The sequence below is a fragment of the Platalea leucorodia genome (assembly GCF_965183815.1).
Source record: "Platalea leucorodia genome assembly, chromosome: 2".
Lineage (NCBI taxonomy): Eukaryota > Metazoa > Chordata > Aves > Pelecaniformes > Threskiornithidae > Platalea > Platalea leucorodia.
The window spans coordinates 92,337,081-92,354,660 of record NC_138824.1 but is presented as its reverse complement, the minus strand read 5'-3'; the positions used below and the strand labels follow the sequence as shown (position 1 = coordinate 92,354,660).

The 17,580-nt window shown below is 34.9% G+C and overlaps 1 protein-coding gene across 1 annotated transcript in view; it reads left to right on the top strand.

Annotated features, from left to right (window-relative positions):
• CFAP47 (cilia and flagella associated protein 47) overlaps nt 1-17,580 on the top strand; it is a gene marked incomplete at both ends in the record, with an annotated part of 347,065 nt that overhangs the window by 146,558 nt on the left and 182,927 nt on the right. The window contains 3 exons of the mRNA XM_082336357.1: nt 554-662; nt 1,544-1,770; nt 8,221-8,401. Coding sequence (XP_082192483.1) covers nt 554-662; nt 1,544-1,770; nt 8,221-8,401 — 517 coding nt within the window. The remainder of the gene's footprint in view (nt 1-553; nt 663-1,543; nt 1,771-8,220; nt 8,402-17,580) is intronic.

The window sequence follows — 17,580 nt, the reverse complement described above, 5'->3', positions numbered from 1 at the left end:
GAAATAATTAAGATTTGTTAACTTTATTTCTTCTTAATGGAGGATTTGTACATGATGCTAACCTGCTTTGACTTCTGCCTTTTTTTGCTTTCTAGAGAAATGTTACTGGCTCAAAATGACTGTAAACATTTTTTTTAAAAAGTACTTAATAGTGAGGAGCAATGAAGTAAACTTGTGTATATGTTTAAATTATATGTGTCTATAACACAAAATTAGAATTCACTTTATTGCTGTATTTATGGGTCAGGGTATCCTCATTCGATTAAATTATATGAGGAGTTGGAAAGGATTCAACTCGTTGAAATGTCTTGACTTTTCAGATTTAATATTCTCAATTAAAGGTACTTTGTTATCATAGCAGGGTTTGAAATGATAATTTTCTTTTATTTAAACATAGCTTTAAAATAATAGCTCTCCTGAATATGTAAATTATTTTACAAGTTGAATCTTAAGTATTACTAAGATATCTTTGGTTTTATTTTTAATATTTTACATTCTGTTCTGCATGAGTTGCTTTCTGAATTGTGTGGATGTGTATGTTCTTGTGTTTCAGATTGGAGAATTTGTATACCTGATAGAGGGAACAGGTGATATACCTTTACCTTCAGGATTGCTTCCAATGGATAGTCCAAATGTTCTGCATATTAGCAGTACATTAGAAGGTAAAGTGAATAGAAGGGAGAAGAGTGAAATAGAGAAAATAATTCTCCTTTGCAAATATTCTTTATTTCCCATGCATTTTTGTTAAAATTAATTAAATACATCTGATAAAAGAAGTTGTTTATAGTGAAGTGTAAGACAGATACTACAGTGTAACTATCAGATACTTTTTTTAATGTTGTCCTGTCCATTCTCTTCAGAGCAGCAGCTGGTTGTTAGCTATCTCTTTCAACTTTCTTGTATTGTTTTCTACATAGTCTACATAAATATTTTTTCGTAATTTCTCTTCTTTTCTACTTCAGAATATAGTTTGTAGCCAGATGAACCAGCACGAGTCATCTTTATCTCAAATTTTTCTGGTTTTAAAACACATGAGTTTTGTCTGCAGTGTTGTGATTTGATAGGCAATCCAATACTTTTGTCTTCCAATAGCCAGTGATAAACTGCTGTAAGTCCTATTTCAGAAACAGTGCAGCTATTATTTGAAATAATTGCTGGTGGCTTCTTTTAGAGGGGATACAACATCACCTAGAGGGATAAAAGAGTGGCTGTGTTGTAAGGGTATCAGAAAGACTTTTTAAACTTTCATTACCATCATAATAGTAGTAGTAACACTAAAGTCTGAGGTTTTTTGATTTAACTATCAAAAGCAACTTTTGATTTGGATTTCAGTCTGTGTTAATTTTTATTTTCCCATTATGATTAAAAATAAAAAAAAAGTATTACTGGAGTAAATAGCATGTACTAGAGTAATAGCATGTAACTAAACATCAAAGGAATGTTGTATTCTGGCTTTTCTTTGGAGATTAGGGATTGTAAATACTCTATGCAGTTACACTAGCAGCTGACAAATCTGTGTTTGGGTTTTTTTTTTTTTTAACAGGTTCGAGTGCAGTAGAGCCAGTTTTATATTTGAAATGTGGTTTTTCTCAGATTCTTGAAGAAAATCTGAGGATTCCATTGATCAATGAGTCAAGAGAGAGGGCTCTGGCCATTGCTGCACAGCAGCAGATGTCAACTATTGAATATGAAAGAAGAAAGATTACCGGGACTCTGCAGAGCAGTAGTGTTCGAGTTGCAACTGCATTGTTAGGGCTGTCCAGAGTAGAGGTGAGAAACACAGTAATGTGTTACTGCAATTATTTAGTTATTCTTGATTGGTAGGACTGAATTTTTTAGGTTTCAGGAAATAATGTGAATTTATGTTTTTTTCACGCATTCTATAATCTGACAGTTACTAAGCCCAGTTCCTCTCAAACACTGAAACATTTTACATGTTCATTCTGAAGCTGCTTCCTCACTCCATGCTATTAAGAAGTGCTTCCTTTAAAAAATCGTGGCTGCAGTTAAAAAGACCACTAACGTTTTACTTCAGTTAGCTTCCGAAAAATACCCATTGATTAAAAAAAGCTTTCATACTCTTTGCAACAGGTATCTGTGTTAGTATCCTTCTTTATGCACACTTTTGTAAGAAATGAAAATTCTCAAACAGGATTTTTTTTTTTTTTTTTTTTTTTAAAGAATAGACTTTGAGAATAAATCAAGGAGCAGAAAAGACTTTTTGTTGTCTTGCAATCAATACAAAATAATTTTGGAAAACTGCAAATCTTCCTCATAAGCTATAGCTCCCTACTTAGACATCGTTCCAACCTAGAGATATTTTCCCAAGATTTCAACATCTGGAAACAAAAAATCCTCCCAAGGTAGTCCATTAAACATTCGATTAGTACTTGTGAATAAACTTATAATGGTAATATTGCCAAAAAAAGCTTTTTGCTCAGGTAGGATTCAAATGTAACCATCTATGAATGATAGCCACACTCTGGGTTTTAATTTCCCTTGTGAACCTGATGTTATCTGGCCTCAGACAGATTGCTGGACAGCTGTATATTATTGCAGTTTTCCAGTTAGACTGTTCCCTGAGTATGGTTCACAGTGCTATGTGATTCCCAGTACTAAGAGGAAGAGAATTTTCCTTGGTGTCTTGATGTTGCTAAATTTATGCCTTCTGTTTAAAATAAGTTTTAAAAGCAATAAAAACAAATTAAATGAGGAAAAATGGAAGAGTAGATTTAGTCTGTTATATGTTTGTAGTGCAACAAGAATTGTAACCATGTAATCTAGACTCAAATATTTTCCTTTTGGATTATAGCTAATCCACTGCTGTGGTAACATTTTATAAACTTTTCATAACTGAAGTCCTTTAATATCACAGTCATTTAGCAAATACTTGACAAAAGACTTGACTGCTCTGAAGCTGTGGATGTAATCAAGACAGAACATAATAGGAACACTCTTTGTACCACTAGGTATGCTAAGATCTAATATGAGTCCTAAAATTACTTGTGTCGTAGAAGAGTGGAGGGCAATTAAATTAGTTATAAAATACATAATGATGGATACTAACACTGAATAAATTATCATGTGAGAAGTGAAACTAATATGCAGAAAGAAGTATTTTGCTCCATGTACAGAAAGTCTTATAATTGTTTATGAGAAATAAAATGGAGACGTTCTGCTATATACTGATGTAAAAAAGACTTTACGCATTAAATATATCTCAATATGGTAATCCACTATGCAGATTAAATTCTGAAAAGTGTTCCTAATAATTTTTTGTCATAGATTCTTACTGTCTGTATAAAAGTGACAGCATAGAAATTCTGGTGGCATTTATTGAAGAAACTTTTTTGAGGGGGGCTAGTGTTCTGCAATTAAATTCGGAGCTGCAGTATGGTTTTAGGTTCTTTGTCCAAATTGCACCCCCCTCCCCGAGATCCCATCCACAGCTCCTGTGGTTTGCTGGATTATTTAGGCTCATGAAATCCTTTGGAACATGTACAGAAGTGACAGTCAACAAGCCTGAGGAGCTTGGAAATGGACATTCAATGGAAAGGAGCAGGAGTATTAGCTAAATCTTTATCTTTATTTCTATCTTTTACTTTCTAAATTAGATTAAAATCAGCTCATTAAACAATTCTGCTAGAAATAGAATTTTAATAGTTTATTTTACAGTCTTGGGCACTGAAGGACTTACTAGCGGCAAGGCTAAGTATTTAACCTGCCATTCTCCTTCCCTGTCCCCCAAAAGTAACCTCTACTGCCAACATAATCCAAACCATTTGTAAAAGGGTTTATTTTGGTGCTTTAAATTTTGGTATAATTAAAAAAATAAATTTGAAACCAAATAACATAAAAATTTAATAAAGCAGTTAAAGGAGTTAAGTAATTAAGAGATACGAAGCAAGGATGCTAAAGCAGTAGGAATCCAAAGGTGCAGATCTCAATATTTAAAGGAAAATGAGAGATTAAAATCAGGAGCCTTATGCTGTTTAATTCTGGTAGTAGACACCCTATAAATATATACAAGGCATAAACCCCCCCAAACTAAATAATAACCTGGTTGCATGCCCATTTCTGACTGTGATTTTTTTTTTTTTTTATTATTTTTAATGAAAAATATTAGGAAAGTTCTATATTTTAAATATACAGTTATGTTAATTTCTTACCTCCTGAGTATTTTATTAATTTAATTCGTCCTAAAACATTTTTAGATGGTAGTAAAGGGAATATAGGATGGAACTCTGCCACTGCAAGGTTGGGACTGGCATTGTTGTGAATAATTACAAATTGCCTTTGTTAATGATGAATGAGAGAAAGCTGTAGGTGGGAAGTTTAAGTGAACATAGCAACAGAAGAAAAAGGGTATCTGGAAAGAAAAGGGAGAGAACGTAGAAGAAGAACGTAACTTGTTTAGATTGAAGTTGCTAATGGTGGTAAATAGATGGAAGTGAATAAACGAAGGAAATAACAGAATAACTAGAATTCATTCACTTGGATGTGCGAGGGGAAGGATGTTGCGGTCAGTGAAGTGAAATTCAATATAACATGCCTGAGTGTTCCATTTTTCTAGAATCTACCTAAAGAGGCACAAATTACACCTAGTGTCTAGATATAGGGCTCTTCATAGTCAGAGATGCCAGTAATCTACTTGTATAATTAGACATTACAATAGGAAAGGAAGACAAGTCCTGTTCTACAAGAATGCCAAAACTAAAGGTTGCACTTCCCACTGTGTCCAGATGTGTCCTCATGGTTAAGCTATAAAAAATATTTACTTAGGCTCCATTTTGCCTCCCTTCGAATGCATGGCTCAGCTGAGGGTGGACACAAGATCTCTGTATCCTTAGCTATATTCCAGCTCTTAGGACATTGTGCATTTTCTTTCTAGCCTGCTATCCATGTGGCTAAGCAATGTTGAGTATTTTTATCTTAGTACATAATGGTGGTGGTGATGAGTTTTAGCTTTGATCAATGGAAAATGATCAGAGACCTTGTGCACTTGAAGCTGTGGCTTCTGCTGCTTGGCTAATGTGACAGAATCTCATCCTACATCTATCAAGCTCTGATCTTCAATGTTCGTGCTCTTCATAGTCCCCCAGGATTCAGTAAGGATTTTGTGATCTTCCATGTCATGATGCAAAAGTTGTAAGCTCAGTTTGAACAGTTTGGTTTTTTAAATATAGGTGGTTTGTGGTGATTTTTTTGTTTGCTTGTTTGTTTGGTTTGTGTGGGTTTTTTTTTTTTTTTTTTTTCTGAGAAAGAATCATGTTGTCCTTGAAGAGAGAAGATACTGTAATTAAAAAGTTACATTAGATATGTTTGAATGGAAATGAACTTTTCATAAAAGGATCTGTGAATTTGTGGAAGTTAGAACTGGGACCAATGTCTTTTATATTACGTCACTTATCTTTTGATATGGGATTAAGGGCGATGGCAAACATGATTGATCACAGGATTTTGAGAGATTGAGACATAAAATTCTTTTATTAATGAGTAACGTTTTTAGAAGTTAATTCCTGGAAGGAAAAATGGGGCTAAATTAGGATTTGGAAAACAGTAATATGCAAGGAAAGAGTAAGGTGTCTCAGCACTCTGTAATAGAATCTGCCATCCTTTATACATAGATAGTGCAGATGGTAAATCTAAGAAAATACCTTGGAAAATCAATCAGTCTTTGAAAAATATCAAGTTTAATTCTCATGCTTTATATACCCTCCAATCCTTTTTTGAAAAATTATTCTAAAAAAAAAATTAATCCTGGGAACTGAATGCAAATACTGTTCTTAACTGGTAATAACACTTCCACACTTGGAATATCATGAACCATTACGTTGATGAAGTACATATTGGAATCTGTGTCTAAAGGCACAGCAGCCTTAGACCTGCAGTTGATAATGAGAGTTAAAAAATATTAAATTCCATTTAACTCTCACTGCCCTGAAAAAATACTAAAAAGAAGGAGAGCAGCTGCAACACTTATCTGAATTACATTGAACATTTTCTCTTTTCTTAAAAATGTTACCCTTTGAGGCAACAGGGTTTAGTCTTGTGTGTGTTTGCAGGATTTTCTTTTCCCCTTTCAAAAACATCTAGGTCTCTCATTAAAACTTTTTTCATCCTTTACTCTTTGATAAGGTACCAAGAAATATTTGAAATGTTCATAGACTACGTAATACTAACCAGCTATCTTTTTTCCTAACATATCTTTAAAAATGAGATAGCATGAAAAAGGATCTTAAAGTACTTCAGTGATTTTTTTTTTTTTTTTAAATAGTAAGATATCTCTTCAAGATAATTATACTTTAAATGTGTTCAGTGCTCCACCAAAGGTCATCTTACAATCATTTTGTCAATTAAGACTTCCCAAAACTTTTTAATCATGTTGGATTTTTATTTCAGTGTTGGAAAATAATCTAATTACCAAAATCAGGTGTAGGTATAAATTTATATTTGAATATGCAGAAAGTCAAAGTTAAATTTAAACTGGTAAATATATGTAATCTTTTTGATTTGGAACTTCCCATTACAAGTGAGAATGAAATATCTTCTTCCCACTGCAAAGTCTTCTGTCACTTCAGTCCTATCAGAGAGAAATTGAACTTGTTATTAATATAGCAACTGAATTATTAGCACCTTATTTATTTATTTATTTATTTATTTAGAGCATGTACTATCAGTGAACTTCCAGTCTTGCATGACAGAATTTAATAGTGAGTTCAGGTTTTCAGCTCACATAATGATTCTTCTTGTCCCTTCTGTAAATTATATTTGCACCATACAAGTGGTGTAAATACAGTAAAAAAAGAACTATGTTAATGTTTTGTTTTGATAAGTATTTTTTTAGTCAGATACATCTGTCCAGTTGTGCTTCATAGAACAAAAATCTTGAATAATGATCTGTTTCTATATTTATTGTGTTGAAAAACTGTAAAGCTTAACAGGTTCCCAAATTGCATATATACTTCGTGTTTAACACCATGTTGACACTTTGGATGGGTAGATTAATGGTGAAATCGAAGCAATGGCAGAACGTAGGTTTGCTTTCTAAAACTGGCAAGAGCATGTGAGTGTTATATTAAAACAGGGAGAAAAAAAAAAAAAAAAAAAAAAAAGACAAGCCACCAACCCAATTGATCTGAATGGTAATTTGACTATATTGCCCTTAATAGTAACCCTTAACAACGATCAGCTTTCCTTTTAAATTGTCTTTTTGAATTTCCACAACGGATCTCCATTCCTTGTCCCTTTGCAATATGTACTGCGATACCTGCTGTCCTGGCATCACTTAAAACCAATAGGCTTTGAGAATAAACCAGATTTCCTAGCACAAACTGAATATTTCTGTATTTATCTCCTCACTAGATTTGCTCAAGATAATTCACAATAGTCATGAATTCAAAGACACGTCTATGAAAAAGATGCAATTAGTTTCAGATTTTAAATTTTCAACTTACAATTAATCTTGAGTATTGCAATTATACTGTGTTATTGGATTGAAAATGGCAATTTTGAGCAAGTGGTGTATTAAATCATTGCATTATTTCTGTAATTCTATCTTACAGGAGTCAAATTTAGTTCATTAAGAGGTTTAGATGCCTATTTTGAGCTTGCCTTTTACATACTGTGCTAATCCTTTACTAATATGTTTCATGCTGTTGATTAGCAATGCTCTTTACGAAGAGGAGGAGCTTATTTGTACCTCAAATTAATTCTAAATGCTTTGATTTCTAAAATATATTGTCAATGTTAAAGCATCAAAGTTAGCTCAGCTTACTGCATAGTTATGCCTTGCAAAATATCAAAATAATTTTTCCTTTTCATGCTTTTTATCTCTCAGAAACTTTACAAAGTAAAAGAAGAAACTCCTGTCTACATCTGATAGAAAATGCGTTTTTCTTTTAATGTTTTTTCTCCCCTTTTCTTTCTTTCTGTGAATACCTATAAAGGCTTGCAGAGTGGTTTCTGAGTAGGAGGTGGTTTTACTGTAAATCTCAAAATGAATTTTTCTTAAACGAGTGTTTCGGATGCATGATGTCTAAAAAAATTATACAAGACAGTTTTTATTTAGAAGGATGTCTCAACAATTTCTATATAACTTGCCTAATTGCCAATTCAGTTTTAGAATTACACCCTTAAGTCTGTATAATTTTACATTTCTTAACCTGAAATTATTATGAGATGATTGTTCATATGTATACATTATTCCTTCACTTGCAGAGACAGGCACTCCTGAAACCTCGTAAATTCCCCCCAGAGCCGAAGTATATAGATTACAGTGTAGAAGTAAGCATGCAAGAATTCTTTGAGGTTCCTGAGAAGTTCTCTATTCCAGTGTTGGCATCAAGCAGAGTTAATTTGAAAGTTCCATCAGCAAAAGACCTTTCACCCCAGAAAACAGGTAAGAATAGTCTTAAATATGACGGATTTTTTTTTTCTTCTCTCCGAGAGAATCTGTATTTTTAAGGTTTTCCTAAATGGATTCAGAAAATGACCTTTCTTTTCATTTTGCTATTGATCAAATCCTCAGCCTTGTCTTTGTCATCACTACCCAAGTTCTATCTACCCAGGCTCAAAACAGTGCTTTCCATTTGCCTTTTGGTTTTCTCAAAGGCACACAACCACAGGAGACCCCCTCTAAAAAAGAAATTAGTTTGGTTTGTTTATCTGACATCCTGAATTTGTGCTAATTTCTCACTTCCACTTCTCATCCAGCACTGATCTGTGCTCAAATTTTGCCAGTTATACCACACATCTTTTCTTGTTTGCCTGCTCCTCAGTCAGCCAGAGGGAGGTCAACTAATTGTACACTGTTTTCTCCCTGTTCCTCATCAATGAGAAGTGTGCATTAGTCTTCAGAGTGACCTTGTCAGCTTTGGTCAGTCTCCATTGCCTCTAATTTTTCTTGTATCTTAAATTTTATACTGAAATCTTAATTGCTTTCTTTTTTGCTTGGTTTTCGTTTTGACCCCTCCATTGCAAGTTGATTTTTTTTTTTTTTTTTTTTTTTAATGCTTTATTTAAACCTATAAAGCACTCTAGGTTGCATTTCTTAAAAGAACTTGAGCAGCTGAGGGAACTGGGATTGTTTAGCCTGGAGAAAAGGAGGCTCAGGGGAGACCTTATTGGTCTCCACAACTACCTGAAAGGAGGTTGTAGCGAGGTGGGGGTTAGTCTCTTCTCCCAGGTAGCAAGCCATAGGACAAGAGGAAATGGACTCAAGTTGTGCCAGGGGAGGTTTCGACTGGATATTAGGAAAAGTTTCTTCCCTGAAAGGGTAATCAGGCGCTGGAACAGGCTGCCAAGGGAAGTGGTTGTGAGTCCCCATCCCTGGAGGTATTTAAAAGACGTGTAGATGTGGCGCTTGGGGACATGGTTTAGTGGTGGACTTGGCAGTGCTAGGTTAATGGTTGGACTTGATAATCTTAAAGGTCTTTTCCAACCTAAATGATTCTACGATAAAATTTGTGTTTATATTTACCTGTTAGGGTATCTGTACATGGTTATATCAAAGCTAATGTAATGTCCCACAAGTATTCTATAACAACAGAAATAATTTTTGAGTATGCTACTTAAAATGTAAGTAGCAGTTTCCTTAGAAAATTTAGTAAAGGTTTGAATTATAGTCAGTCCATGAATGTGAAAAATCCATAGATTTGTTTCATCACTTCTTTTCTTGATCAATAGAGTCCTTCTGCATATTTCTGCAGTTCACTTCTCCAGGTGTCATTGGAATCAGTCATGTGCTTTCATGGTGTATGTTCGTTTTCATACTTGGTGTACCCCTTGGTTTTTTTGTTTCTTTTCTGGAATAAAAAGAAGAAATTTCTTGATTATTTATGAGAAGTCTTTTTGTTACAGATTCATTCAACTTAGATTACAGTATCTGTGCTGTAAAACATTTTAGGGTGTTGCTGGGCACGTTTTCAGGAAGATGACAATAGTTATTGCAGTATTAGAAACAAGACTAGCCTGATGAGTGACTACAGGACTAGCAGTCAGTAGAAGTTGTAGAACAGATGTAACACAGGTTGGAGGCTGAAATATTTCTTGAATGACAGGATATTTAAATCCTAGTTAAAATCCTTTTGTTGTCATTTTAAAAAGTAATTGCTTGTGTTTGTAATAAATGGTGTAGAAGTGAACTAAAAAAAGTCATAATGACTTTATTGAGTGGTGTGGGGGATTCTTTGCATTGCACTGTAGAAGAAAGGAATACTAGCTGGGAGAGAGAGTAGAATCTACACACAAAACTCTGATAAGGACATAGTAAGACCTCCATCATGATCTCAGAACATAGGTTGTTAACTGACCAGAGGCCAGGTCACTGTTGCTTAGCAACTTCTCAAATTATTTTTAAAGTTGGAATGTGAATGAACATATCTGAAAATTTTAGAATATTAATTGCTAAAATTTAGCGAAGAAACAACATTACAGCAAAGAAGTGGTTATTTTTCGGTTAGTTCATGATGCTTCTTTATCCATCAAAGGAAATTATAAAAGTATCTGAAAGAGGGAAGTAAGCAATGGAAAGTCAGAAACTAAATCATACTGCAGTAAACACAATCTTTTTGATATTTATTTTTTCCTTCTAGGACACTTAAATAGTTACATGAGGGAGTAGAAATGTCAAGATGATGCAGAGAACTAAATGGGGCTTTGGTAGTGAATTCAGAGAGGTGGCGAGCTAAAGAACAGCTAAAAAGGGAAGCTGAGATAACCAGCTGATAGTATGAAAACAGACAAAGATGTGTTCAGTACAAAGACAGTGCCGGTTGATTCAGTGTATTTGTTGTGCTAATGAGGAAACACAGGAATATTTACAGGCACGCAGAAAATCGAATATTGTGACAGAAGTCCCCAGGTGGTGTTCCTGTGGATGGAGGCAAAACATTGATCTCATCTGAAAATTTTGTTAACTTCGTTATCTGAAGAAGAAGCAGTATTTTAGCCACAGTGGTAGCTTTCCTTAGGGTTGGGAGTAGCCGCTTCTCTACAGAAATGATAGAGTGCTTAGATTTATGAAGAAAAACAAAGGTGGAAGCAAGCTAACTAAAATCAATCCTTGGATCAGAATTTCTTAGCCTGCAGTACCAGGAAAAGTGTCCAGCTGATATTTTAAAAACTCTGCCAAGAGGGAATTAGAAGGTAAAAATCAATGTCACTCAACATGTTTTCTTGTAAAATAGATCTTGTTAAATAATCTTATTATATTTTTGGCAGTATTACAGATCTAATAGATAAAAAGAATACAGTATGTTTACCTTACTTCCTATATGACATCCTGATCAAAACCCAAACCTAATACTTGTATGGAACTAAAATAATACATTGTCCAGATTGAAAAAATAGCAAATTTTGTGGTTAATTTGTTGCTGGAGTGTCATCAGAAAGTGAGCCCTCAGGAACCAGTACTTGTTGGACAACATTAACTATTTTTCATCAGTAATTTACAAGATTATATAAAATCCTTGTTGAGTTAGCAATGACCCAGATTTTGTGAAAGAACAGTTAGCTGGAACTGCTACCTTGTTATAAACTATGTATTTTAGTGCAACCAAACATGTAGTACTATATGTGGAACAGAGTCTGCGTGCTAAACCAGGTAAGAGGCTGGTTTTGGAAAACAGTTGCTAGTGAAAAGGACCAACAGTCACACAAAATTATTATATCAATGTGAGCTCACTCTTAATGCTGAAATGGCCAATGAGATCTACAGATAAATTAGAAGCATTGTAAGAACTGAGGAGATGGTATTGTCTCAGTACACAGTATTGGCAGAAGAGCTAGTACAGAAGTGAAGGGTCTGATGTCTGTAAGAAGCTTCAGGAAATTCTGAAGGAATTTGAAAAAGACAAACTACAAAAATGTTCCAGTGCTAGAAAATAAAGCTTAGGACAAGAGTAACCCTGCGATCACTTTGAATTCTGTGTGCCTGCCAGGCAGTTCAAGCACAGCCCCTATAGTGTGTCAGTGTTATGTGACCCAAGGAGTCTGTAATTGGTACCAAGGAGTCTGCATGTGGAAGGAGATCATCTAGTAAGTCTGCCATTAGCAGAATGCCTAAGGATACAGTCTAAACCTCAGCCCAGCTCTGTTTCATACTGAGATTGTTAGGGATCCTTTGGTCTCGTATGTGCATTGAACTACACCTTGAGTACCCCCATTCTCTTAAAGAAGATACATCACATACCACAATGATTGTTCGCCATTGTCTCAAATAGGATCCTTAAGAGCTTTAGTCTCTCTGGATCATCAGAACTAGCCTGGGAAATAATTCAATCCCCATATACAGCTCAGGAGAAAGTTAATTGACAGTAAAACTTTAATGCTTTATAAACCAAAGGATAGTGGATTGAGCATTTAGAAACCATGTTAGGCATAATTAACATTGAAATAAGTTGCCCTTTTCTTAGAGGTGTGTTATTAAAGAATGAAAAGGCTAAAATGTCAAGTGGAATTAAAATAATGGCTCCAGATTCTAAGCAACAGAGAAGTAGAATCCAAACACACCTCCATGATTCACCAAACTAACAAGTTGCTGGTTTTCTTGGAAAAATCATTTCATCTGTAGAAATGCTTTGACTGTCTTGCTTCATCTGTCTCTATGTGTGTGTTTCCAGAGCAAAACTAGTACAAGTTACACTTGGTTCGAGGTTTTAGCTAATGGATTCTATCCCTTTGTTTTCCCATCTTTCTCCCACCCCTTGCTGTAATCCCTTATTAGTTAAGGAGTCACTCCTTTTGTGGTTAATGATAAAAGGAAGATGTGACATTAAAGTTAATAGAGCAATTTTTGTGTGATGAGTGAAACTACAAACACAAGGAATGACAGCCAGTACAAAACAAAAGGGCCATCAACATTAGACCATAGAATCATAGATCACAGAATGGTTTGGGTTGGAAGACACCTTAAGGATCATCTAGTCCCAACTCCCCTGCCATGGGCCGGGACACCTTCCATTAGATCAGGTTGCTTACAGCCCCATCCAACCTGGCCTTGAACACTTCCAGGGATGGGGCAACCACAAACCACAACTTCTCTGGGCAATCTGTTCCAGTGTCTTCCTACCCTCACAGTAAAGAATTTCTTTCTAATATCTAATCCAAATCTACTTTCTTTCAGTTTAAAACCATTACCTCTCACCCTATTACTATACTCCCTGATAAAGAGTCCCTACCCATCTTTCCTGTAGACCTTGTTTAAGTCCTTGAAGGCTGCTGTAAGGTCTCCCCGGAGCCTTCTCTTCTCCAGGCTGAACAACCCCAGCTCTCTAAGCCTCTCCTCACAGGGGACGTGCTCCATCCCCCTCATTATCTTTGTGGCCCTCCTCTGGACCCACTTGAGCAGGTCCATGTCCATCTTATGCTGGGGACCCCGGAGCTGAACACAGTACTCCAAGTGGGGTCTCACGAGAGTGGAGTAGAGGGGCAGAATCATCTCCCTTGACCTGCTGGCCGTGCTTCTTTTGATGCAGCTCTATAACCTAGGGTAAAACTTTTACTCATTACTATGCAGCTATAATAAGGTATACCTGCTCCTATAATTTGTTCTTATCAAACCTGTAATTTCTATTCTGCTTCCTTTTCTTTCCCAAGAAATCTTTGACTTCTAATGAAATCAGAGAAAATTAAGACAGGGTTGTGGTAAGCTTTTCAGCAACATAATCAGCAGGTTTAATTAAGTGACTGTCATACTACATGGACCCCCTTCGTTATAGAACAGAATTTTATGTAACCAAGTGGTTTAAGGTACTCTTGACCTATTTTTGCCCTGTAATCCCTTTTTGTTGTCTATTTATTAGAGTATGGGCTAGGCTAAATGTTGAAATAACAAGATATAGTTGTGTTATGTTCAGATGTTTGCATGTATCGTACCTGTTGATGTTGGAATGGAGAAGTTATTTTTTTCATATTCTACACCTCTAGGACAGGAGGTTTTATTATTTTTATTCTTTATATTCTGTCTAACATAACAGGATTTAAATTCTGTTTCTACCAGTAATAATGAACAGTATGTAGATTGTACAATATAAATACATTCTATTTGGTCACTTCATTGTATATAACATAATTTCATTTAGAGGAGCCCAGTAAATACCCAGATTGGCATGACTATTGAATTTTAATCTGATATTTACTGGCAATTTCAAAAAGAAAAAGAAATACCAGCCTTAGAATGATACCTGAAGATAGGTACCATTTCCATTCCGTAGCAGAGAGGGTCTCAGTTTTGTATTCTGCCCCAAAATCTACATCTTCAGCAGTAACATGGCATCCCCAAACCTGATAGTTTTTGATTCTGTGTTAATATATGAAAATGTTACCCATGAATAACTGAGTCTATAATGTTGATCTAATCTCAGTATTTTGCTTATGTAGACTAAATGATAGCCTATAGTTAGAAATATGTGATGTTATGTTTTCATTGCCATACTTTCCAAAAATAAAGTGCAGAAAAACTAACAATCAAGAATTAAATTTTAAATCATTATTTGGCATGCATCATTCTTACTGTTAGAGATGAAAGATACTCTTCAATTTTTTCCTTTTCTTTTTTAGTCATATCAGATAGCTAAGTAAAAACATTTACCTACACTGTATCATCTACAAATGGACTTTTTCATGTTAGTAATATTTTCTAATCACTGTATATTTTCTTGATAATTGCATGGGATGTTTTACAATTTGCATTAATATTTTTTCATGACCTGTGGTCAACCTTATCTCCTTCTTTCTATGACTTTTAAATGTTATCTCATATACTTGCTCCGCATTGGGTTTAATCAGTGCAATCTTTTTTTTAATATTTTATTTATTTATTTATTTATTTATTTATGTATTCAAAGCAATTTCCTGGGGTTTTAAATCTATTCTTCAATAAAGCGTTATCAGTAATTCTGTTGTTTCTTCCTAGTATTCCATGGTCCACATGCTGTATAAATTTTCCTTCATTTTAGTTTGTTTTTTTTTTTCCTGAATAAAGTCTTAATATTTTAAAGCAAAATTACATAGTCACTGTCCAGTAATAAAAATTTTGTTATCTTTTACTGTTTACATTTTGAGGTTTTATTCTAGTTCCCTATCATGTTAACTTTCAAAGTTCAGTTGTATGATTTAATTGACAGTATAGTAATAAAAATTTAATTACATTTGGTGGTCTTAATCGTCCAGGATAGTGAGGCACAAATGGGGTTAAAAAGTGAAAGTGGTAGCATTCCTTTTTACTCTTCCTTCATACAAAGAATTTATTTAAAATATGATTCTGTTTCAAAATGTGGCTCTGAAAAATGATGATATAGGTCTTTATCTTAATAGTTTTCATTTCAGCTATACCTATTGAATAGCTATTTCTACCATTTATGTATCAGTAAAAAGTTGTTTTGGTCTTGCAAAAGTGAGAGGGATTTAAATATTAGACTGAATGCATTTCTTTTGTGTTTAATACCTGCAATAATGAATTCAGTGAAGAATAGTTATATTTGCTACAGTTTTTTTTTCTATTGTGAAAAATTTTTGGAAGACCTTTCTCTTATGGTAGTGTGTGAATAGGCTTACTGCTGTCATGAAGAAGGATGCTAATCCTCAGAAAGCATATCAGAGTATCCTTTACCTCATTCTCTGGTCAGAATTGAGATTCAGAAGATTCACCAAAACCGGGAGTCTGCCTAGAAGAAGAACATGTGGATACACAGCAAAAGCTTCAAGCTTACTTGACAAATGAAGCCTGTAGAGGTCATATGCTCATATGTGATTTAGGTTTTCATCAGTGGACTTTGACATCTGCTTGCATGACTGTCAGTGTCAAGGCTTATCTTTGTCTTTGGTGCAGACTTGAGACCATTGCATTTGTGAGGCTTAGAAGATACTGCTTCTCTAAAGCAAGTAATAGATCTGGTGTTGGCAGTGCCCATTTCTCATCATCACTGGATGTGGGAGGAAGACATTAACTTCCTCTTGTTGCATTTATTTGATTAATTTTATTTTCTTTATTATTATGTGCATATTTGGACTTGTCCCATACTGTGACTGGAAGAATGTTGTGCTGTCCCAGTGTCACTCCCTGTGTTCCTTCTAAAGGTGAAAACAGAAGAAACTTTGAATAGAGAGGTTTTATGGCTCAGAGTTGTAACTTGATAAGCATCCGTCTGCCTTCACGTATTCAGTGCACCTTTAGGATAAAATAATAATTTAAAATTTAGTACATTTTGCTGTTATTTTGTACAGACAATGTTTTAAAACTTTTAAATTTAATTGCCAGTGTCTCTGACTTTGTAGTGCATATATATGTTTATAATCTTGATAATTATTACTTTTTACAGTTTTGTCTAAAGATTTCCTGCCCTGCAGACTTAATTTATAGAACTGTGTGAGTATAAAAGAACATGCCCTTCCTGCAAGTAAGGAGCATGTTTGACAAGTCAGAGCTATTATATTATCATTGTTTAATAGAGTTCATAAGCAGTTTATCTGCTGTATATTTGCCGCTCCTGTCTAGCAGCACAACACTGATTATAGTGGGGAAAGAAGGAAATGGCTATGGATTTTTGGGTAAAACTGTGAAAACCAAAACAAAAATCCATCCTATTTTTCTTTTCAGCAGTTAATGAAAGATCAGCTTTAACTAAGTTTTAACTAAGCAGAACAGCTAGCTCCGCAGTTTGGTTTATTTGAACAACGTTGTTTTTATACTAAATAATGTTATGTATCAAAGACAAAATAACATAGGTTGAAAGGGGACGAAGGGCTCTGTGTTGCAAAGTGATGTCTCTGAAAAAGTTTGAGAAATCTGCAAAGTAGCAGAGTACTTCTCTCACAGTGTGAACTAAAGCTTTCAGCCTTATTTCCCACTCTGTTTTTTTCTGACTTCAGCTCCCTCTCACTCTTTCATTAAGGACTGTTTTGGAAAATTTTGAAAAACAAGGATCCTTGAATGCGTAATTGGAAAAGTACAGTGTAGGCATTGAAAAGTGCTATTACCGTTTTATGAAAGGGAGGGTATTACTGGAACATCAGATCCAGTTCTGGTTTCCATACTTCAGATGGGAGGTTACAAATGAGGAAGGGTTCAGGGAAGTGCTATAGTAATTATTTCAAGGTCTTGAAAGCTTGAATAGCTTGATCTCTCACTGATCTCTAAGGAAAAGAGGTCCTGTTCAGGTTACCTGGAAGTACTTAAAAAGGGAGAAGCAGAAACGAGAGCAGCTCTCCAGCCACTCTTCCCCAAGCCTGTAGCATTGCATGGGGTTGTTGTGACTCAAGTGCAGGACCCAGCACTTAGCCTTGTTGAACCTCATACAACATACCTCGATCCATAGATCCAGCCTGTCCAGACCCCTCTGTAGAGCCTTCCTACCCTCCAGAAGATCAGCACTCCTGCTCAATTTGGTGTCATCTGCAAATTTACTGAGGGTGCCCTTGATCCCCTCCTCCAGGTCACTGTCATGCCGTGTGGTTTACTTTCTTTCCTAGTTTATAAAGATAGGCATAAAAAAACCTAGGGAGGAAAATAAAACTAAAACCATATTTTTTTTGATGGCTAGGTTGTACTATTTTGGCATTAAAATTGTCCAGGAAGAA